Below are 22458 nucleotides of genomic sequence, written 5' to 3'. Positions count from 1 at the left end.
AATGAAAGAAGTGGTATGGTCTGGGAGAAAGACGGGTGAGGCAAAATTCTAGCAGTTCAAGAAAGGAGTCAAAACAAACACACACACACCACCCCCAATCTCCCAAAACACACACGCACAGACACCGCTCCCAATCTCCCAAAACAAAAACTTTGAACCTACACTGCCCGCTTTCTTGGGCTCTTACTACAACGCCCACTAGGGAGCGGAGCACGTCCGCAGGCGGGCACACAAGACTAAGCTATGAATTGCAGTTCCTGAGCCTCGGGTGGGCGGGCACCGGGCTCCGTGTGCGCAGGCGCATTGCGGTTCTGCGCCCGCCGCTGTGGCCATTGTCCGGCCCTGTGGTGGCGAAGGCAGGTTTGCGAAGCTGGCCCTTACTCAGGACAGCACCGCCGCCGAGAACAGAGACTGCAGCGGGCGCTAGAGGGGCGGTCCCGAGGTCGCGGATCCCGAAGCCCCGGAGGCGGTGATTCCTAGTGCCGTGGGTAGGAGGCTGGACTCCCGGCCTCGCCCACCATCCTGCGGGCGGACTGGGCGTGGCCGGAGGGACAGTCCCGAGGCAGCCGGGCCTTTCATTTGGCCCTGGGGGAGCTGCAGGCGGAGGCGGTCTCCTCCGACCCTTTGGGCTGAAGTGGCTGCAGAGCTGCGGGGGTGGGGCGGCGGGGTAGCGGGATGAGTGGATTCTGTCCTCTCTCCTCAGCCCCGGATCGTAGCCAGCTCACACTGAGGCAGGAATGGCCCCGAGGCCTCCGATGGTCACGCCCCAGGTGAGCCGAGCTTTCCCTACCGCCAGGAGCATCCCACCATGCGAGACCCCGGGGACATGTACGGGACAGTTATTGTTCTAGAGTTTGGATGGCTTTGAGTCTTCTAGTCTAGTGAAAACCCCTCTGAAAGTGCCCGGACCTGGGTGGAGCGGGATTCCTGAAAGGATGGAGCAGTTTGGTAGTGGAGGGGAACAGGGGAGTGATATCTTATGAAGAACTGAATGTATTGGGATTCTCGGCACTGAGCCTTTATTGATGTGCGGGTTCTTTGAACTCTTCAGGGAGGAATGGAGAGAGTAGGGTGACAAGATAGAAAAGTGAGGCTTTCTGACCCATCCACGGGTCAGATGAGCAGGGAGCAGATGAGCCATGGTCAGAGAGGAAAAGGATGGTGAAAGACTGGGCGCGTTGAGTCTGACACCAACACCCAGCCATACCTGGACCGACTAGCTCCGAGTTTTTCTTGCCCCTTGCGCTTGTCTTTCTTTTTTTTTCCTTTAACATTTCTATAATAGTGCACCCCCTCAGTAGTTCCAGACTCAGGTTAATTAATAAGAGGCTGATACGTGCCAGCATGAAGACTCGTGCCCTTAATCCCAGCACTTGGGAGGCAGAGGAAAGTGGATCTCCGTGAGTTCGAGGCCAGCCTGGTCTACAGAGCGAGTTCCAGGACAGCCAGCGCTGTTACACAGAGAAATCCTGTCTCGAACAGGGGAAAGGCTGATTTGTTAACCTATTTTATTCTTGTGGCAAAGGGGACATTTTCTGGACATATGCTCTGAGGTTATCCATTGATTTACAGCAGTGGAAACATAATCCACACTCTCATTAGAATAAAGGGTAAGGACTAGGCATATAGCTTGACGGTAGATCTCTTGCCTAGCGTATGTGAGGTCCTAGGTTCAGTTCCCAGCACCTCTGGGAAAATAAGGATGGGCTGGAAAGATGGCTCACCAGTTAAGAGCACATCCTGTAAAAGCACGCAGAGAACAGTTGGGTTCCTAACGCCCATGCCAGGCAGCTCACACCTGCTATAATCTGGTTCCGAGGGGGCAAAAAGCCTTCATCTTGCTTGAGCACCTGCACTGATGTGACCATACTGTTAGAAACAGAGGAGAGAAAAATCTCAACTCAAGGAACCGAGGACCAAAGGACCACACAAAGTGAAAGAAGCTTGGCAAGGCAATGTATTGTCTAAAATTGGGGCACCCAACCCAAAATGAGCTAACAAGCACAGTTTGCCAAGATGGCTTCTGTCTTATCCCTTACATAGGTGCTGACTGAAACTCATCGCATTAACTGAAGTTTGATAGTGTAGTCTGACGAGACCAGCTAATTGTTGCAAAGGGGAAGGTTCGGGGGAATATAGTACAGGCCTTTATTGGACTAACCACCTTTGTTAGGAATAAAAAGTTTTTCAAAATACCCATACACAGACACATAATAGAATAATTTGTTTTGTTTTGGTTCTGTTTTTCAAGACAGGGTTTCTCTGTGTAGCTTTGATTGTCCTAGAACTTGCTCTGTAGATCAGACTGACCTTGAACTCACAGAGATCCACCTGCTTCCGCCTCCCAAGTGCTGGGATTAAAAGTGTTCACCAGCACTGCCCAGCCAAATGAAATAATTTAAAAATTAACAATAAATTACAAATTGTAGTTGCTATATGTATCATGTAATCAAATTCAATCTAGATAAAAATACTAATGTGGTTTTGTGTTTTGGGGGGGTTCAAGATAGGGTTTCTCTGTGTAACAGCTCTAGCTGTTCTAGAACTTGCTCTGTAGACCAGGCTGGCCTCAGAATCAGAGATCCGCCTGCCTCTGCTTCCCAAATGCTGAGTGAGATTCAAGGCGTGCGCCACCACTGCCTGGCAACAACTTTGTGCATTCAACATTCCTGATTCCCCATTGCTTATCTGTGAACACAAGGATGTCCAAGTCTCTTAGAATCATCCAAAAAAAAAAAAAAACTGTTGTTGCCGGGTGGTGGTGGCACGGCTTTTAATCCAGGCACACGGGAGACAGAGACAGGCTCTGTGAGTTTGAGGCCAACCCGGTCTACAAAGCAAGTTCCAGAACAGGCTCCAAAGCTACACAGAGAAACCCTGTCTCAAAAAACGGAAAACAAAAAGACAGACAAAAGAGAGTGTTGTCATTTATCCATGATGCAAAAAATAAGATGAAACGTGATTTTAGTAAGGCATATGATTTAACTCGGTTTATTATCACTTCTATTTATAATCAGTATCTTTAAATTACTAATGGGGTATTCAACTGTGTTATAATACTGAGGCTTTGAAATGTATCTTATGGTTCTTAACACAACTTGATGTCCTCAAGGGCCAGCAAGACTGGGTGTAGCTGTGGTCTGATGAGTAGTGTTTGGGGGAGGGTGTTTGGATTTCTACCATCTGGAGCAGAAACCACCAGTGGGTACCCTGACATACAGCCATACTGGGGGGTTCTAAAATAGTTCGAAACTCTAAGGTCCAATTATATGTGGGATGATCTCCAAGAAAGCCTCATGTCAAAATCTAATTGTAGAGCTGGAGATGGATTCAGTTGGCAGAATTACTCCCCTAGCATACACCAAGCCCCTATCATACACTGGCTTCTATTCCAGCACCATAGAAAGCAGATGAAGGGGTACATGCCTGTAGTCCGACTTTGGGGAAGCAGAAACAGAAGAATCGGGGGTTCAACCTCCACTACATAGTGAGTTGGAGATCAGCCTGGGATACGTGAGAATCTCTCTCAAACATTAGTAAATGAGTAGGGCTGGAGGGGCGGCTCATCAGTTCGGAGAACTTACTGCTCTTGCAGAAGGCATGGGTTCCGTTTCCAAAACACACGAGGCTGCTCACAGCTGTCTGCAACACAGTTCTGGGGCCTCCGATGCCCTCTCCTGACCACCATGGGCCTCCTATGTGAACATAGTGCATATATATATATATATATATATATATATATATATATATATATACCCTCAGATACACACACATAAATAAGCGAACACTTTTCTTTAAGATTTATTTATTTATTATCTGTAGTGTTCTGCCTCCTGCATGGACGTCTGCAGGCCACAAGAGGGCACCAGATCTCATTACAGATGGTTGTGAGCCACCATGTGGGTGCTGGGAATTGAACTCAGGACCTCTGGAAGAGCAGCCAGTGCCCTTAACCACTGAGCCATTGCTCCAGCCCCAAAATATTTTTTTTTAAAAAAGTAGTAAATACACAGAAGCAATTTGCAGAGCGATATGTGCAGTGTTTCCTGCAGTGTGCCTGCAGTGTGTGTGTGTAAAACACGGACAGGGGACTTCCAAGTACACACACCAACTGTGGCGAATGACCACATGGGGAGATAAAGAGGACTAGGAGGGTAAAGGCTGTCCTTTGTCGTTCGTTCCTATAGCCCCATGTTTGAATTTGGAACAAAGCAAGGAAAGAAAGCAGTGAGGAATGAGCAACCATATAAAAGGTTTGGTTTGAAAGGAAAACAGCAAGATAGATGGACTAGAGAGCTGTAAGCTAGGCATGTTCGCGTAGGTCTGCAGTCCTGGCCCGGGAGAGGGAGAGGCAAAAGCATCAGGAGAAAGAGGTGGGAAAGGAAAGGAGAGACAGAATAGTAAATGCAGGCTTGTGGGATCGATTTCCCCTTTGAGCAGCAAACACATGATCCCAAGGTCTGTCCCCAGACTTTGAGAGGAGCATTTGTGGAGTTGATCCCTACCTGAGCAGGACTGTGATCCCACAGGAGTCCGTGACATTCAAAGATGTGGCTGTGGACTTCACGCGGGAAGAATGGCACCACGTGGGCCCGGCCCAGAGGAGTTTATACAGGGACGTGATGCTGGAGAACTACAGCCACCTGGTGTCTCTCGGTAAGGAGCGCTACTTCCCCACCGGCTCACACGCAGTCTGGTAACTGAGAGGCTTGGTTGTGAGCCTGAAAGATCGTTTTACAGACCTAGAAGAGGGGACTTCGCTAGCATGCCTTCTTAGCTGTACTTTTCCTTCTCTTCAGAGGTTCTGAGGATCAAGGACTAGTACTGACTTATGGGAAGGTTCTTTGTCTTCTTGATCAAAGACCCAAATCTTGTGTATTTACCCATGAGCAGGGTATCAAGTTTCCAAGCCAGAGGTGATCTTCAAATTGGAGCAAGGAGAAGAGCCGTGGATATCAGAGAGAGAAATCCAGAGATCCTTCTGTCCAGGTAAACAAGTAAGAATTCTGCTCATGGAGATAGATCAGTGTAGACAGTGGCACGGGTTACGGAGAGGCGTGGGAGCTGTTCAACACCCAGAGGAAGCTGAAACCGTTTCTGGCTGACATTCTGCACATCTCTCTTTTCCAGTCAGGCATTCCTACTGACAGTAAGTCTTCAGGGAAAAGAAACCCAAGTGCTGGGATTAGAGGCATGTACCACCACACCCAGCTTTATACCGTCTTAAGTGAGAAGTTAGCCCTACCATAGCCCTTTAATACCAGCATCCAGAAGGCAGAGGTAGGTGGATCTCTGTGAGTTCTAGGCCACTCATCTCTGCATAGTGATATCCTATCTCAAAACAAAGCAAAACAAAAAACCAGAAAGAGGTTAGTGTAAGGTGAGTCTTGGTCCTAGCATCGCAGTGCCATTCTAAGCGCACGTTCTGTAGGACTCAGCACTGCCTTCACTGTTTAAAAGGAAGCATGTTAGTTGGGTGATGGTCACGCCTTTAATCCCAGCAGTCCGGAGGCAGAGGCAGGCGATCTCTCTGAGTCCAAGGCCAGCCTGGTCTACAGAGCGAGTTCCTGGACAGCCAGGGCTACACAAAGAAACCCTGTCTCAAAAAACAAACAAAACAAAAAAGAAAAAAAGAAAGAAAGAAAGAAAGAAAGAAAGAAAGAAAGAAAGAAAGAAAGAAAGAAGAAGCATGTTAGAGTTTTGAAAAAGCAAGGTGTTCAAAAGCCAGCAAATCTGTGTTCATTTTTAACTCACAGAGAGAGAGCTCACCTTGTGATGGAGCTTCAGTCTAACCTTAGTACATTGTGTTCTGTAACCATACACTCCTTAGTAAATCTATGCTCAGTGAGTGCACACTATTTGAAAAGTCTAGCTGGGCAGTGGTGGTTCATGCCTTTAATCCCAGCACTCAGTCGTCCAAGTACTGGAATTATAGGTATAAGTGACCGTGCATGGCATTTCCCTTAGCTATTAAAGATAACCATTTTTTAGATTTATTTATTTTACTGTTTTGTGTATATGAGTGTTTTGCCTACACATACGTATATGCATCATGTGTATGCCTGATGCCCTTAGAGCTCAGAAAAGAGGGCATTGGGTCCTCTGAGACTGGAGTCACAGATGATTATGAGTTTGCACGTGAGTGCTGGGAATCGAACCTGGAATTCTACAAGAACAACAAGTGCTCTTCAACACTGAGCTGACTCCCCAGCCCTAAAGGCTACCATTCTTAGAACCTAAAAATGAATGTATTATCTAGTATTAGTATTCTGTGGTTAAAAACAGACTTAGGAATACATCTGTTGATTGAAATAGATCTGAGGTCAAGAGAAGGGATTGGGGAGCTGGGGAGACGGCTCAGCAGTTTGAGCACTTGCTCTTGCAGAGGACTTGGGTTCAGTTCCCAGCACCTACATAGAATAAATGTTATTTTACTATAAGTGTTATACATACATCACACACATTAAACACACACACACACACACACACACACACACACACACAAAGATGATTGCTATAGGATCAGAGCTTAGATAGACTGAAACCACTCCTAACTGTAAGGGCAAAATTAACTTGATTTCTGAGACTTTAGTTTTTCTCCATTTTTAGTACAATGTGTCAAGGAATTTTTTCAGTAGATCCTTGACAGTAGATCCTATAAAGAGATTATGAAATCAACTTTAAAGAAACTATAAAATTGGTGGATTAGAAAGGTAGATTTTTTTTTGTTGTTATGCCCCTAAAATAAACAGAAAACATGGAAACCTACAGGATAGAGTAGGATTCTGTTTTGCTTGCATCTGCATCTCACACACTTCGGCTCCTTTCTTCTTTTTGTTTCCTGTCAGACTCACCCCACTCATAAGGGCTTGCCTCGTTCTCTGGACGTGACAGACACTCTGGATTCGTAATACTCACTTGACGACTCCCTCTCTTTCCCGCAGTGTAAGGCTTCTGCAGTCTCATCTGTCCTGTAGCCTTCTGTTTGCACTGAAAGGAATTTGGGAACTTTTGCACTTTATATTTCTTTTAGACTGGAAGACCAGGCCTGACACCAAGCCGTCAAGTCTTCGGCAGGGCAGATCTGGAGGATCCCACAGTACAGATGTTCTGCCACGTGCCACACAAGGAGATCCCTGGGATGTCAGGATCCAGAGGCACCAGGAGAGTTGGGGGAGACATCTGGGACCAGAGGCATCGTCCCAGAAAGAAATAGCCACTCTGGAGACAAATCTTAAGCAAAGTAAATTTGTTGAAGACTCTAGATTGAGCACAGACTTGGTCCCACAACTAGACATGCCTTCAAGTGTAAGGTCCGGTGGATGTGAAACGCTTGGAAATAGCGTGGAGTATAACTCAGAATTAGTTACTCGGAATAGTGTCCTTGCAAAAAAGAAGCCTTATAAGTGTGATAAATGTCGGAAGTCATTTATTCACAGATCATCACTTAATAAGCATGAGAAAATTCATAAAGATGATACCCATCCCAATGGTACAGACCAAGGCATTTATTCTGGAAGGAAACATCATGAATGTACTGATTGTGGGAAAACCTTCCTCTGGAAAACACAGCTTACTGAACATCAAAGAATTCACACCGGGGAAAAGCCCTTCGAGTGTAATGTGTGCGGGAAGGCCTTCAGACACAGCTCATCCCTCGGTCAGCATGAAAATGCACACACAGGAGAGAAACCCTACCAGTGTAGTCTCTGTGGGAAAGCCTTCCAGCGCAGTTCCTCCCTTGTTCAACACCAGAGAATCCACACTGGAGAAAAACCGTACCGATGCAATCTCTGTGGGCGGTCATTCAGGCACGGCACCTCCCTCACTCAACATGAGGTTACACACAGTGGAGAGAGACCCTTCCAGTGTAAGGAATGCGGGAAGGCCTTTAGTAGATGCTCTTCCCTTGTCCAGCACGAGAGGACTCATACCGGAGAGAAGCCTTTTGAATGTAGCATATGTGGGAGGGCTTTTGGGCAGAGCCCATCCCTCTATAAGCATATGAGGATTCACAAAAGAGGCAAGCCTTACCAAAGTAGTGACTTCAGCACGGCTTTTGAACCTAATGCATCTCTTATTCAAGGTGAAAGTGCACTTAGCGAAGTGAAATTGTACCATTGTGATGACTGTGGAGAAGACTTCAGTCACATCACAGACTTCACGGAGCATCAGAGGATCCATGCTGGAGGGAAGTCTTATGACTCTGAGCAGGCCCTTAGTCAGCAGTCTGTGTCTCATCCCAGAGAGAAGCCCTACCACTGTAATGTATGTGGAAAAGCTTTTAAAAGGAGTACAAGTTTCATAGAACATCATAGAATTCATACTGGAGAGAAACCCTATGAATGTAATGAATGCGGAGAAGCCTTCAGCCGGCGCTCGTCACTGACCCAGCATGAGAGAACCCACACTGGAGAGAAACCCTATGAATGTATTGACTGCGGCAAAGCCTTCAGTCAAAGTTCATCCCTTATTCAGCATGAAAGAACCCATACTGGGGAGAAACCCTATGAATGTAATGAATGTGGGCGTGCCTTTAGGAAGAAAACCAACCTGCACGATCATCAGAGAATTCACACTGGAGAAAAACCTTATGCTTGTAAGGAATGTGGGAAAAGCTTCAGTAGGAGCTCAGCTCTTACCAAACACCAGAGAATTCATACACGAAATAAACTGTAGGAGACCGAACATCATGGAGCGGGTAGGAAGCTTTGTCTAAAGTACTGTTCCAATCTAGCATCAGGATTCTGAAAGTTTGGAACTGTAGTTATGTTTTGTACACTGCGTATGGAGAAAACTGTGCCAAGAGACAGTTTGTTTTTAAATAAACGCCACTCTTTTGTATTTGATTGCAGGCTTTTTGTAAAACTGTATATAGTCATTTAGAAATGATATGACCTTGCTAAAGCTTTCGAGTATGCATGTCTGAAATCACCAAGTTTTGAAGCTTGCTATATAAATCCTACTGTTTACAACCTGAAAAGAAAGAAAACTCATAGTGTAGCCAAAACATTTTAAACATTACAGTTTCACTTGACTGAGACAAATTCCTCTTCTTCCTCTTTCTCCTCTTCTTCTTTTTTTTTCAAGACAGGGTTTCCTTTTAGCTTTGGAGCCTGTCCTGGAACTCACCTTGTACAGCAGGCTGGCCTTGAGCTCACAGAGATCCGCCTGCCTCTGCCCCCCCCAGTACTAGGATTAAAGGTGTGCGCCACCACCCCTGGCGTGACTAAAACTCTTCCATGAAGCTTGAAATCAAGGAAATCAGTTTGTGTCCAGGAAGTCAGCACTGAAAGAATTAGAGTCGCTAGCCTAACCACTTCTCTGGTGGTGGGGGGGTTGGGGGCGGGGAGGACGGAAGCTGAAATGGGTTGCACGGTAGGGTGGAACTTAATAGCGAAGCTAAATGGAAAAGCTGGGTTCCTGGTTCTTTGGCCTTATACCACTGGTATGGAGAGGGCATTTGGGAATCCAGCGAGCTTTAAAGTAAAACTTTTAAAATAGATACCCAAACCAAACGGTTTGTGAACTCTCGTGGGCTGGACATTTTAGAGGGACTAAAGACATCATAGGCAACAAAGAATATGCAAATTTGTCACAAATGCAGGGACTCTTATTGGACACTTACAAAGGAACAGATTAGTGGAACTGAAAGTGGTTGGACTGGTGGCACACACGCTTCTTTCTCGGCGGTCATTACCCCTTCGGCTCGCGTGCCCTTCCATGGCGCCTGTCATGCCATTTCATGGGAAGGTCTGACTCTGAGCTATTTCAAAAATTTTAGCTCGGTTGCTTTTCTGCTAGCAAACATGAGATAAGCTTCCTTGGTACCTGTAAACTGACCATCCTAAGGGGATTTCCAGAACCTTTTGGGTTCATTTAACAAGAGTGCCGATGAATTTGGAATAACCGTGAACATTTCTGGGGTCCCCTTTTTTCCCTCAAGGTCCATTGGCCACCAGTCCACAAGGACAAAGGAACGGAAGCAGTGACAGAGAGCTTTGGGTGGTCTGTGACCATGGCAGAAACAGCCTTCCAGGAGATAACTTCGGTGAGCCAGTTCAACCTCAATCCAGAGTGAGGGGAGACATAAAGAATGGGGACAGAGACTGGGTATCATATAGTTTACCTAAGGTGACACGCTTCTATCTTATAGCTGGATTAATGCCAGCCATGGTCAATGGAAAAAACTGGAGCATGTTGCTTAATTACCATGTGGGCAGCAGGGGAGAAAGTTTTTAGGTAGCTGTGTCAAGGGTCATCCTTAAGTCAGGAGTCTGGGCCTAGAGACATCTTCCAGATAAGGCTAGGTAGAGAGCAGAAAGCCCCCACTGGACTGGAGTCCTCTTATTGTACAAAGCCCAGGGAGAGCTGTTAAGCTATGGTGGACTGCAGCCTCTGACAGTGGGGCCTCCCTTTCACACAGTATACCTAAGTCCTCCAAGCCCTAGATAGGTTTCCGGGAGGGATGCTAATTGTTACGAATGCGGCTAATTGGTGAGACTTTCCTTTAGCTTTCTGTGTACTGGACGGTGACATCCATTACCCTTTCTTATCCTGTATGGTATGAAGTAGCTCTCAAGAATTCATCAGACTTTTTCTTAACAGGGATAAATATTCATGGGAGCTGAAATGTAATGTGTCTCCTAATAAATCTGTTACCCATGATTCAAAATAAGACATTCCATGGCAGATAGGCCCTTCCAAGATGGCGGCCATTCAAAAAAACCTTGTGTATGGCTCCATGCTTAGCGTATAATGTCAAGACCATGCTGGTAATGTCTGGTAGAATTTCACAGTGGGTAATTTTGTTCAGATTCTCTCTTATTCAACAGTTAAGAGCTCCTGTCAGGAATGTTCTACTGATTCGGGGGGATCTTTATGTGGGAGTATTTAAGGAAATAGCATGAATTATAACCAATCGAGTGTTGCCCAATGTTACTGAAGTTTATTTAAAAAAAAAAAAAACAGTTCCAAAAGACCAGAAAGGCACTCATGGTTAGTATGTGGAAGGAATCTGGCCCTCATCTACTTACTCTTGACTGTGAATTTCAGCACATCTTCACTGACAGGAACGAAATCCCGGACACATTTGTGGCTCGGTGAGCGGAGGGTTCTCCTTGCCTCAGCGGTCACACACCATAAACACCCAACCTTTCAGGGCTACATGAAATGCGTACGTACCAACATCATTGCATTCCTTCAATAAACAGCCTTCTGGGGGTCTGTTTGTCTTTTTCTGTTTTTAGCACGTAACTAAAATTAAGGATAGCACAGCACGCAAGAGGAGTTAACCGCCCCGTTCTTGTTTACAGCCAGGGAAGGTATTAATCACTGCCTTGGATTAGTGTTACTCCATGAAAGACCTGCTGAGTCTTTCATTCTGCTGTTCTCTTTAGTCCTCCCAGCTGGATGGAGGTGCTGGGAAAGCCCCATGCCCGCTGTCTTCATTAATGTTCTATTGCTGTGAAGAGATGCCAAGGCAACTTATAGAAGGAAGCTTTTCTTTGAGACAGAGTTTCACTCTGTAGCCCTAGTGGTCCTGGAACTCACTATGTAAACCAGGCTGGCCTCAAACCTAGAGGTCCACCTGCCTCTGCCTTCCAAGTGCTGGGATTAAAGATGTGTGCCAACACCACCTGGCTTAGAAGGAAGCATTTAATTGAGAGCTTGCTTACAGTTTCAGGGGATTAGCCCATGATCATCGGGAAGCATGGCAGTAGGCAGGCAGCCATGGCGCTGGAGGAATATCTGAGACCTCACATCTTATCTGCAAGATGGAAGTTGGGGGGGGGGGGGTCATGGCCTAAGTTGTGCTTTTGAAACATCAAAGCCCACTCCTTTCACAGTGGCACACCTCCTCCAATGAGGCCACACCTCCTAATCCTTCCTAAACAGTCCACCAACTGAGATCCAAACATTTAACTATATGAGCCTCTGGGGCCATTCTCATTCAAACCACTACACCCACCTCTTCTCTCTCGTAATACTGCCTGTTGTGCAACCATAGGGACATAAATCAGGATGTCACCACAGTTCAGTGGTAATTTTAGGGGCTGGCATGTTTCCTGGTTCCTCCAGTCAGGGTTCTTAGGGTTTGTTTTGGGGGGGGGTGGGGTTGTTTTGGTCTTTTTTTGTTTTTGTTTTTGTACAGCTGGAAGAGAAAATTTGTTTTTGATTGCTCAGCTAAAAAGGCCTGATTTCTTACTGGAGTATTATAGAAAAGGATAAAGCTGGTGTGTAGATGTTCTTCTTATCTTCACTGAGCTTGGACCTGACTTAATTTCTAAAATTCTCTAGGATTCAATGAGCTCCTATTATCAAACCAACAACCCCTCCTTTTTGCTTAAGCTTATTTTGGACATGTTTCTGTTGTTAATATTCAATAATGCTACTGTAGGCAGATTTTTCAGATATCTTGCATATCAGATATTTACTTTTGATTCGCAACAGTAGCAAAATCACAGTTATAAAGTAGCAATGGAAATTTTATGGTTGGGGTCACCATAACATGAGGAACTGTATTAAAGGGTCACAGAATTAGGAAGGTTGAGAACCACTGCTCTAAAAAGATATTTGTCCACCTCGCTTTGGCTATCAGACTAGTGTAAAAGGGGGCTGCAAGGAATTAAAATGTCCCCAGGAATCCCATGCTGGGAAAAAGGAAAGGTTGAAGGCCTAATGCCATCAGGATGATGAACTTGTCACCCAGGAGGAGCTCCTGATAACTTACCAGACCACCTCAGAGACACACTGGATACCAGGCGATGGGTCACTGCTGAGAGGGATCAGGCAGTGGTTATGACTGTTTAACTATGTGTGCATACACCTCTTGCCTTCAGTTTAAAACTGTCAGTACCAGAAAGATGGCCTTGGGAAGGGGTGGGCTCTGGACCTGTTTATTTGTTCCCTTCCCAATGTGGACACATGGAATGAACCTCTTTCCTGCCCACCAGTTGCCAAATAACTGACATGGAGACTCAATTATAAATGCTCAGCTTATAGCTCAAGCTTATTACCAACTAGCTCTTACAACTTAAATTAACCTCTTTCTAGTAATCTACATTTCGCTGTGTGGTATTACCTCTTATTATTATTATTATTATAAACCTCCTGTTTCCTCTCCATGTCTTGCTAGTGACTCCTCTGACTCTGCCCTTCTTCCCAGTGTCCTTAGTCTAGTTTTCCTGCTTAGCCTTATCCTGTCCAACTATTGGCCAGTCAGTTTCTTTTTTAAACCAATCACAGCATAATTTACACAGTCTATAGAAGCATTATTCCACAGAAGTGTCCTCTATGTGTTTTATCCTTGTTGGAGAAGCTGATAACCTGCCTATACCTTTGATCACACTGTCAATGACAAGTTCATCATTTAACCCCAGGATTGCCTAGCTCTAAAAGCATAGCTCTTAGCATCTAAAAGTATAATGTTGTTATTATTTTTTTTTCTGTAACAGGGATTCTCCATGTAGCCCTGGCTGTCCTGGAACTTGCTTTGTAAACCAGACTGTCCTCAGACTCACAGAGATTTTCCAGCCTCTGCCTCCTAAATGCTGGGATTAAAAGTGTGCACCACTACCATCCAGCCTAAAAGTACAGTCTTAATGACATCTCCAGAGCCATGCTGTATTTGAGGAGCTGCATGTAACTCTGTCTTTATGGGGTAGCATAAGGTCTGTGTATGTGTTGAGTGCTTGCATGCCACAGGGCATGTGTTGAAGTCAGAGGACAACTGTGGAGTCAACTCTCTACTAACCCCCATGTGGGTCCCAGGGACTGACTTTAGATTCTCAGGGTTGGCCGTGGTGCTATTACGCACTGAGCCATCTCTCATCTTTAAAGACATCACCATGCAGGGCCTCCTGGGTAGCCACTTCTCCCACATACAGGCAGAGTCCAAGCCTGGGCTTCCTATAGCCCTGTGTCAAAGGGAGGGAACAGCCCAGCCAGTGCGGTGGCTGGGATCAATACCCTGCATGGCCACACCTGGGAGTCTGATGCACAGCCAGGCTGGAGGTTTGGAGCAAGAAGAGCTGGTAGTAGATGCCTGTTGCTGGGCATCCCCTCAAAATCATACCGAGTTGCCAGACTCCTTTTCACACACAGGATTTCAATACACTTCCACCGAGTTACTCCTTCCCAACTGACTCAGGAGAACGGCAGCAGCCTTGCTTTCCTTGAAAGTGGTTTATCCAGCCAAGCCTTAAATTGGGACTTGCCAGTGTGCTACAAACTGCTGGGTCTCACTGCAAAATGTCTGTGTTCACTTAAGGTGTCTCCTTCCTTTCCCTGGCAGGGTCACCTGTTCACATTTACTTCTTCTTGGGACTGGATTTGAGCCATTCCATGCTCCTTCAAGCTCCTGTTTTCGGGAATTCATTTTGTGGATACGTGAGGTTCTCTCAAAACGTTTTTGCATGTTGCTAGCATTATCTCTCTCTCTCTCTCTCTCTCTCTCTCTCTCCCTCTCTCTCTCTCTCTCTCTCTCCTTTTCCCTCTATCTCCCTTTCCCCCTCTCTCTTCCTCTCTTTTCCCTCTTTCTCTCTCTTTCCCTCCCCTCCCCCTCTCTCTCTTCCCCTCTCCCTCTCTCTCTCTCTCTCCTGCATGCCTCACGCTGAGCTGCACACAAGGACCAGTACCTCCTAGGTGCACACTTAGCAGTTATAAACAGAACTTAGGGACAAGCCCAAGGCTGTTCAGTGCTTTCCTATTTCTCTTTTATCGTCTTTAATTTTTTTTTATTTTATGGATGGGTGCTTGGTCTGGGCATACGTCTGGGCATCATACGTGCCCCCGGAGCCACACAGGCTAGAAGAGGGCATCAGATCTACAGACAGTTGTGAACCATGTGGGTGCTGGAAATGGGATCTCCGTCCACTGCAAGAGCAGCTAATACTGCAGAGTTGTCTCTTTAGCCCCCGTGTTCCCAGTTCTTGCTTGGTCCTCTACGCTCTCTGTGTGATCTGAGGCAAATACCTAAGTTCTCTGCATTAATTTCCCCTTGCTGTTAAAGGGACACATTAATAGCCCCATGGGGCTAACACTTGCACGATATGTGGCTATGGTCAGCACTTTCAGATGCTTCTTGCTATAATTTTGTCCTTTCAGAAACAGGTGGGCCTGAGTTAGTAGACGCTAGCTGTCTCCTCCCACCCCCATCCTGTAAAATGAGAGCTGCCACAGCCCCACCCAACAGGACTGACCAAGAGGATTAAATGAGAATACCTGTAATGTACTTAGCACTGGGCCTCAAACATAAAAGTACTTTTTAAAGTGCCCAGGGCTAGGACAAGCATGGTGGGACACACCTGTAATTTCAGGACTGCCCAGGTTGAGGTAGGATTAGTCATTCTCCTACTATGTAGTGAGCCTGAGGCCGGCCAGGGCTTCATGACAGCGTGGCTCATGCAAAACAAACAAAAACTTCTAAATAAACGAGTGATTAAGCTTATGGACCTCAAGTCAACAGGGTACAACTTTGGAGGTCCAGGCTGGCAGGAGAACTTGCTGGGAGCCGTCCACCCTCTGCCAGACTGCCGCTAAATGTGTCTTCCTGGTGACCACCAGGGGGCGCTGGCGCACTGCTGAGGGCTCCAGACCTCCGGAAGAGCGGAGCTGGAAGAACACAGCCCGTCCTGCATCCTAAGGGTTTTTTATTCTATTTCATTTTTTTTCATATTTCCTTTCCCTCCTATAAATGATCCTGGAATTTCCCTCCCTTCATGAGATGAGCCACCCTCTGCAGCTTCCATCCTACCGCTCTTCGCCTGAGAGGAAATAACCCAGACCCAGAAGAAAGAGTGATGTAAATAACGCGTGGTAGAAAAATGGCGAGGCCCACTCCACAGGTCCTCAGCACTTGGTGCCCTCTATACCTAGAATATTCTTCCCCCAAAATGAATGGTTTCCTCCCTCATCTTCAAGTCTCTGTTCAAACACCAGTTTTTCAGCAAAGCCATCCTCTACTGTGTTACCAAGCACGGTGGTGTTCACCTTTAATCCCCGCACTTAGGAGGCATAGAGAGATGAATGTTTGTGAGTTCAAGGCCAGCCAAGGAAACATAGTCCCTGACTCAAAACAGGGAAGAAAAAATCTGCCACAGTTCATAAAGCGGCTTCCATGGCAAGGGGTTTTGCTTTTGAAGCAGTTTGGCACGGGAAGAGCGTTCTAGACGGCACAGGTGAGCTCCGTCTGTCATGAGGATCTTTCTAAGCAGGAAGAGGAAGCCCAGGGGAGTCAGAGTGAATGACAGGTGGGATGATGGGAAGGAAGATGGGGGAAGGGACCGTGAGCTAAGTCATGCAAGCAGTCTCTGGATTGAATGGACAAGCTAAGGAAACAGATTCTTCCCTGGACCTTCCAGAAGGAATGAAGCCACACATTTGGAGAAACAGTGGATAGGGTGTGTGCCCAGAATGTTCAAGGTCCTGTGGTTGAAAAGGGGAGAAAGAAAGGGGAAGGAAAGAAAAAGAAGGAAGGCATGGAGGGAGGGAGGAACCCTGCTGATCTTTGACTGTAGTGCAGCAAGACCCACGTCAGTGAATGGCTCCCAAAGCTGCAGAATAGGAAAGGGGATTACTTTAAACCATCACGTCTATGGGGATTTGTGACAGCATCAGTAGAAAATGAGCAAGCCAGCCTTGGTTGTATAAATTAGAAGTGAAACACCATACAGTTCACATCCACAGGGGTTGTGAACACACACAGTTATTAGGAATCATTTTAGACGCTGCCTATCACAATGAATAAATTAATGAACCCCACTTTGCAGGTAGATAAACTGAGACCCGGGGGAGTTAAATAACTTGCCTGCAGACACGTACCTAGTTCCAAGACAGGCTTCAAAGCTGCAGAGAAACCCTGTCTCAAAAAGGTGGGGATTATTTTCGAGAGCCCCCAAACCCAGCTCCACCCCAGGACTTTTGCATTTGCCTTCTCCACTTCATCCTCATGTCCCTGCTGGAAGGCAAGTCAGGTCTTCCCTGACTGCCACTCACAAACACAGTGACTTCCTGTCTGTCCACCCTGTTTAAGTCCTGCCTAAGGTCCATTCTCACCACTCCATCCCTCGTGAGGATGGAGCGCTGTGTGCGGTGTGCTGTGCTGTATTCCCGGTACACACAGTACGCATCCAGTACGGATCTACTGGATGCATTCATGCCTTCACAGAGAGGTCCAGCAGTGACACAGACTGGTCAACTCACCTCTCCGAGTTTATGACGATGAGAGGAAGTTTATAAAGAATGACATGGCGTTGATTCCTAGGGTGTAGTTTTAACTAAACGAGTTTCGGTTCCCTACCCACCCGCTGGACCCGGGGGCACTGACAGGCGTGATCTCTGACAGCCCTTTGACCCCACAGTCTTCATTTCAAGGCTAGACTGGCCTATATAGTGAGAATATGATTTAAAAATGTGAAATAGAGGGCTGGAGAGATGGCTCAGAGGTTAAGAGCACTGCCTGCTCTTCCAAAGGTCCTGAGTTCAATTCCTAGCAACCACATGGTGGCTCACAACCATCTGTAATGAGGTCTGGTGCCCTCTTCTGGACTTCAGGCATACATGCAGACAGAATATTGAATACATAATAAATAAATAAATATTTAAAAAAAATGTGAAATAGAGAGGTAGATAGATAGATAGGTGGATAGATAGATGGATAGATGGAAAGTCATTTGGGAGAGACCATTTGTCTTAGGGTTTCCATGACCACAGCAACTCTTATAAAGGAAAACATTTAATTGGGGCTGGCTTGCAGTTCAGAGGTCAGTCCATTATCATCATGTCGGGTGGAATGCCGGCAGACATGGTGCTGGAGGAGTCGAGAGTTCTACATCTGCAGGCAGCAAGAAGAAAACTATGACACTATGCACCGGAGACCTCAAAGCCCACCCCCACAGTGACACACTTCCTCCAACAAGGCCACAGCTCCTAATAGAATCATTCCCTAGGGGAGCCAAACCACCACACACCATTTATTGAGCCCTAATATTTTTCTAACTCCAGGGAGCAGTAGAGAAGGCGACCCCCAGCCGACTTGAAAAGTGAGCTGGAAAGTCTGGTTCCATAACCAGGTGGTGTGTGTGGCAAGGATGTCTATACCAGTCCTAGTGGATGGATCTCTTCATGCAAACGAAGGATTACCACCTACAACAATCCAACAATCTGTGTCTTTTTGCGGGGCCAGGGTGAAGGTAGAGGAATGGGGAATGGAGGCAGGGGTTGCGATGGAGATCTTCCCTCTGATCTGAATAAGACAGCCGAAGAGTAACCGCCATAGTTTCAAGTTCACCAACACTTATCTTATAATTGATTGATTGATAATCTTTTTTGTAGATAGAGCCGATGTAGCCCAAGATGACCTCAAAATCACAGTAGAGGCTATCCTTGAATTCGTGACCCTCCTATGCATCTCCTGGGTCCTAGGATTGCACAACCATGCCTGGTATGCCCGGGAGCTGCTGTATTGCACAGAGCACTATTTTCTAAGCCGGTGTTGTCACCATTGGAGCACGTGATCAGCTGTGGTGAAAATGGACCTTGGTCACTGGGTAACAATAAAGTGCCCAAAACAATCAGGCTGCCATGTGGGCAGTCCAGCCAGGTGCCAGCTGAGGAGCTGCTCCGGTAACAGTTCCCTGACCAAGACATGAAGGAAAGGCCTGTCAAGACTGCCAACTCTCCACTGTCCAGCCATTCCCAGAAACATTAAAGGGGTGTTTATAGTAAAGATGCAGCAAAAGCTCAGAACAAACAATTCTAACAGCCTTTAATACAATTTGGCAGTGCTTCATAACGCTTGGCGGTGCTCAACTCTCGACCCAGCAGCCCAGACTGAGGCTGTCTCCTCATCCGTCCAATCACCATAGGTCAAATCCAGTTTCTCCCTGTGACAGCCATTTTGCAAATGTCCCCCAGTGGGTCTTCTGGTAGTCACATCTTTGAGTTCCTTCTGCAATAAATGTTTGCATTCCTACAAAAGATATACATCAAAAATGGAATAAATTCAATGACTTTTTGGAAACAGAGCCTTTGGGAGGTAGACTGAATCGATTCAGATGCAGTCATGAGAGCGGAACATGATAAGGTTTGTGTCTTTGTGTTTATTTCTGATAAGGCCCCAGTTATCCAGACTGGCCTAGAACTTTCCTTGGGTGCTGGGTTTGCAGGTGTGTGCCACCATACCTGGCTGTGAGTTTGCACCTTTAGAAGAGGTAGGTGAGGAGCTTGCACGTGAGCATGAGGACCTGAGTATCCCCTGCGGCGCCCACATAAAGCCAGGTAGCACTACACACCTGCAATCCCAGCATTGACCGGACAGAATTCTTAGGGCTTTCTAGCTAGCCATTTTAGCTGAATGGGTGAGCTCCAGGTCAACAAGAGACCCTGTCTCAAAATATAGTGTGGAGAGATGTTAAGGACACCTGACAGCAATCCCTGGCCTCCACATAGCTGCACAGATATGTGCACACAAACGTGTAGACACAGAGAAGAAGGAAGAGCAGGAGAGGGAATACCAGCTCTCCCTCCAAACAAAGACCAAGGAGCACACAGAGATACTGGCCACCCACAAGCGGAGAGAAGAGACCTCAGCATAAAACCTGCCTTGCTGATCTTAAATCTCCCCATCACCAGAACAGGACGTTTCTGTTGCTGAAGCCACCTGACTATGGGTATCTTGCTGTAAATAACCAGCTGACTGGGGTCCCTTGCTCTACTCAAATAGAAATCCTGTTTAGAGAAAAGCAGCTATTCTTGAGTTGGCAGACCTGGGCCCCTGAGTGCCAAAGGCTTGTGGACTGAGCTGCAGATCCTGAATGTCTCAATAAAAACAACAAAAACAAAACCCAATGTTTATTTTATGCATTGAGTTTGCTATATAATTTCCTCTCCTTCCTTTTATGTTATGTGTATGTACATATGCCCGAGAATATGTACAGGCGTGCTTCATTTAAGTCCACAGAACTCCATGAGCAGCCACTGTTAGGCCCACTGTGCAAGTGCAAACAAGGGTCCTGGGGCTGCTGAAATGGCTTGGCAGGCGTGGGGGTTTGAATGAGAAATACTTTCTAAAGCCTCACATGTGTGAGTACTTGGTCTCTGGTTAGCACTGCTTGGGGAGGCTGTGGAATCTTTGGGAAGTGGAGCCTTGCTGTAGGAAGGATGTCAGGGAGGGAGGGCTTTGAAAGTTCATAGTCTGATTCCACTTCCAAGTTGTTTTGTATTTGTGACTGAAGGTGTGATCTGCCATGGCTCCCCATCACTTACGAACTCTCCCTCTGGAACCGTAAGTCCAAACGAACTCTTCCAGAAGTGGATTGTGGTCAATTTATCATAGCAACAGGAAAGTGTGTAATACCGTGGGTATTAATGGATCCCCAGGACCCACGTGGTAGGAGAGAAGCACCTGTAAGTGTTCTGACCTCTGACCTCCACACTCAGACTGAAGCAAATATGGCCTCTCCCCAATGCATGCACCAGTGAGCAAGCACGTACACAGACACACACGTGCGTGCGTGTGTGTGTGTGTGCAATGCATGCACCAGTGAGCAAGCACGTACACAGACACACACGTGTGTGTGTGTGTGTGTGTGTGCGTGCATGTGAGTGTGTGTAAAAACAAACAAGGTCAAACAACATGACACACAGATAACTAGTAATCACCAGTTACAGCACAACTCCTGTTATTTTGTTCTGTTTTATTTGTGTGTGTGGGGGGGTCTTATTCCATTCCACGCTGACTCTGAATTTATGATCCTCCTGTTTCATCCTCCCGAAGCTAGGATTATAAATGTACACCGCCATCCTCAGATATTGTTATTTTGTCTTTCTTTCTTGTTTTGTTTTTCTAGACAGGGTCTCTCTACACAACCCTGGCTGTCCTGGAACTCACTCTGTAGACCAGGCTGCCCTGGAACTCAGAGATCCACCCGCCTCTGCCTCCTGAGTGCTGGGATTAAAGGTGTCTCACCAATACCCAGCCGTGTTTTTGTTTTTATACTTCCCAATTCATCTGTCTAGCCCACACTCCTCACAGACTGTGGTATAATCATAGAGTTGTGTGACTCCATCACGAGCAACTCCAGGACATTCTCACCATCCCTAGAAGAGATGCTGTGCTCCTCAATCCTCTCAGCCTCAGTAACTGCTCATCCACTTTCTAGCTCAACAGACTTTCTTACTCTGGGCCTTTCAATAAGTGAAAGCGCACAGCGCACATAGGGCACAGCTCGAAGCGCACAGCACACAGGGCACAGCACACAGGACACAGCACACAGGGCACAGCACACAGGGCACAGCACACAGGGCACAGCACACAACTCACAGGGCACAGCACACAGGACACAGCACACAACTCACAGGGCACAGCACACAGGGCACAGCACACAGGGCACAGCACACAACTCACAGGGCACAGCACACAGGGCACAGCACACAGGACACAGCACACAGCGCACAACTCACAGGGCACAGCACATAGGGCACAGGACACAGCACACAGGACACAGCACACAGGGCACAGCACACAGGGCACAGCACACAGGACACAGCACACAAGGCACAGCACACAGAGCACAGTACACAGGGCACAGCACACAGCTTGCAGCACACATAGGGCACAGCACACAGAAGTATCTAGGTAGACATATATCATTTCTTTCAGGTATGTACTCGGGAGTGGAGCCTCTAGGTCAGATAGTAATTATGTTTAACATTTTGAGGCAACACCTGTTTTTAATACATTCCAGCAGCTGAAAATGGTTTCTGCCATTAAAGATAATCAAAAGGATAATAGCATACTGTAACACATGAAAATGGCACAGGGCTCCCATTCAGAGTACACAGAGCTGCCTTTATTCGTCTGGCTATTTTCCGTGGATGCTTCTGCATTGCAGTGGTAGCATTGACTAGTATGATGGAGGCCAGTGACCTGCAGAGTCAAAAATGTTCACTCTGTAGAAAAAGGTTTGTTAACCTGAGAAACTCTGTTGATGTTACTGTTGACTCTTCTGCTTGCACCCTAGGCTGACCTCAAACTCATTATGTAGTCCAGGGTGACCTTCAGCTGCTGATTGCCCTGCAGATGTGTTCACCATGCCATGTTGATTCGGTGCTGGGGATCACACCCAGAGCTTCTGGATGCTAATCACACACTTCACTGACTGAGCTGCAGGCCACCCACCTCCTAGTGGTCCTTGCCAGTCCCTGAAGGCAGCCTGGCTGTGTCCTGCTTCCAGGTTGGACGGTAACAGGACCCAGGCCACCAGTTCTCCCCAATAGATGCTTGCCATAACATAAAGAAATGAATTCCTGGATCAATGAGATGGCTCAAAGCATAAAGATATTTGATGCCAAGCTAGAGACCTGAGTTTAGTCCCCGGGACCCACATGGTCGAAGGAGAGAGCCAAGTCCTACAAGTTGTCTTCTACATACAAACAGTGGCACACATGTACCTC

At 46.7% G+C, this 22458-nt stretch overlaps 1 protein-coding gene across 10 annotated transcripts; it reads left to right on the top strand.

Annotated features, from left to right (window-relative positions):
- The first annotated feature begins 317 nt into the window (after positions 1–317).
- Positions 318–19827, top strand: Zfp90 (ZFP90 zinc finger protein). Of its 10 annotated transcripts, XM_087900205.1 has the most exons (7): positions 318–488; positions 704–770; positions 4530–4656; positions 4894–4989; positions 9947–10051; positions 14297–14396; positions 18337–19827. In XM_087900205.1, exons 2-7 carry the CDS (start codon positions 738–740, stop codon positions 18338–18340), a joined length of 465 nt encoding a protein of 154 aa, XP_087756331.1. In that variant the 5' UTR covers positions 318–488; positions 704–737; the 3' UTR covers positions 18341–19827. The 10 variants fall into 10 exon arrangements, 9 of the variants coding, with proteins under 9 accessions (XP_087756331.1, XP_087756332.1, XP_048292975.1 ...); XR_015735915.1 differs by lacking the exons at positions 9947–10051; positions 14297–14396; positions 18337–19827 and adding exons at positions 5131–5280; positions 6849–6952; XM_087900206.1 differs by lacking the exons at positions 14297–14396; positions 18337–19827 and adding an exon at positions 11056–11226.
- The last annotated feature ends 2631 nt before the right edge of the window (positions 19828–22458 follow it).

Source organism: Myodes glareolus, chromosome 22 (genome assembly GCF_982192425.1).
Source record: "Myodes glareolus chromosome 22, mMyoGla1.1, whole genome shotgun sequence".
Lineage (NCBI taxonomy): Eukaryota > Metazoa > Chordata > Mammalia > Rodentia > Cricetidae > Myodes > Myodes glareolus.
This window is presented reverse-complemented; position numbering and strand designations above follow the sequence as displayed.

Excerpts from the sequence above, each read along its gene's own strand:
- Zfp90 (XM_087900204.1), top strand. The coding sequence starts at position 4,577 with ATGGCACCACGTGGGCCCGGCCCAGAGGAGTTTATACAGGGACGTGAT. Across the intron at positions 4,657-4,893 it reads CAGCCACCTGGTGTCTCTCG|GGTATCAAGTTTCCAAGCCA; the intron begins GTAAGGAGCGCT and ends ACCCATGAGCAG. Across the intron at positions 4,990-6,944 it reads CCAGAGATCCTTCTGTCCAG|TGTAAGGCTTCTGCAGTCTC; the intron begins GTAAACAAGTAA and ends TCTTTCCCGCAG.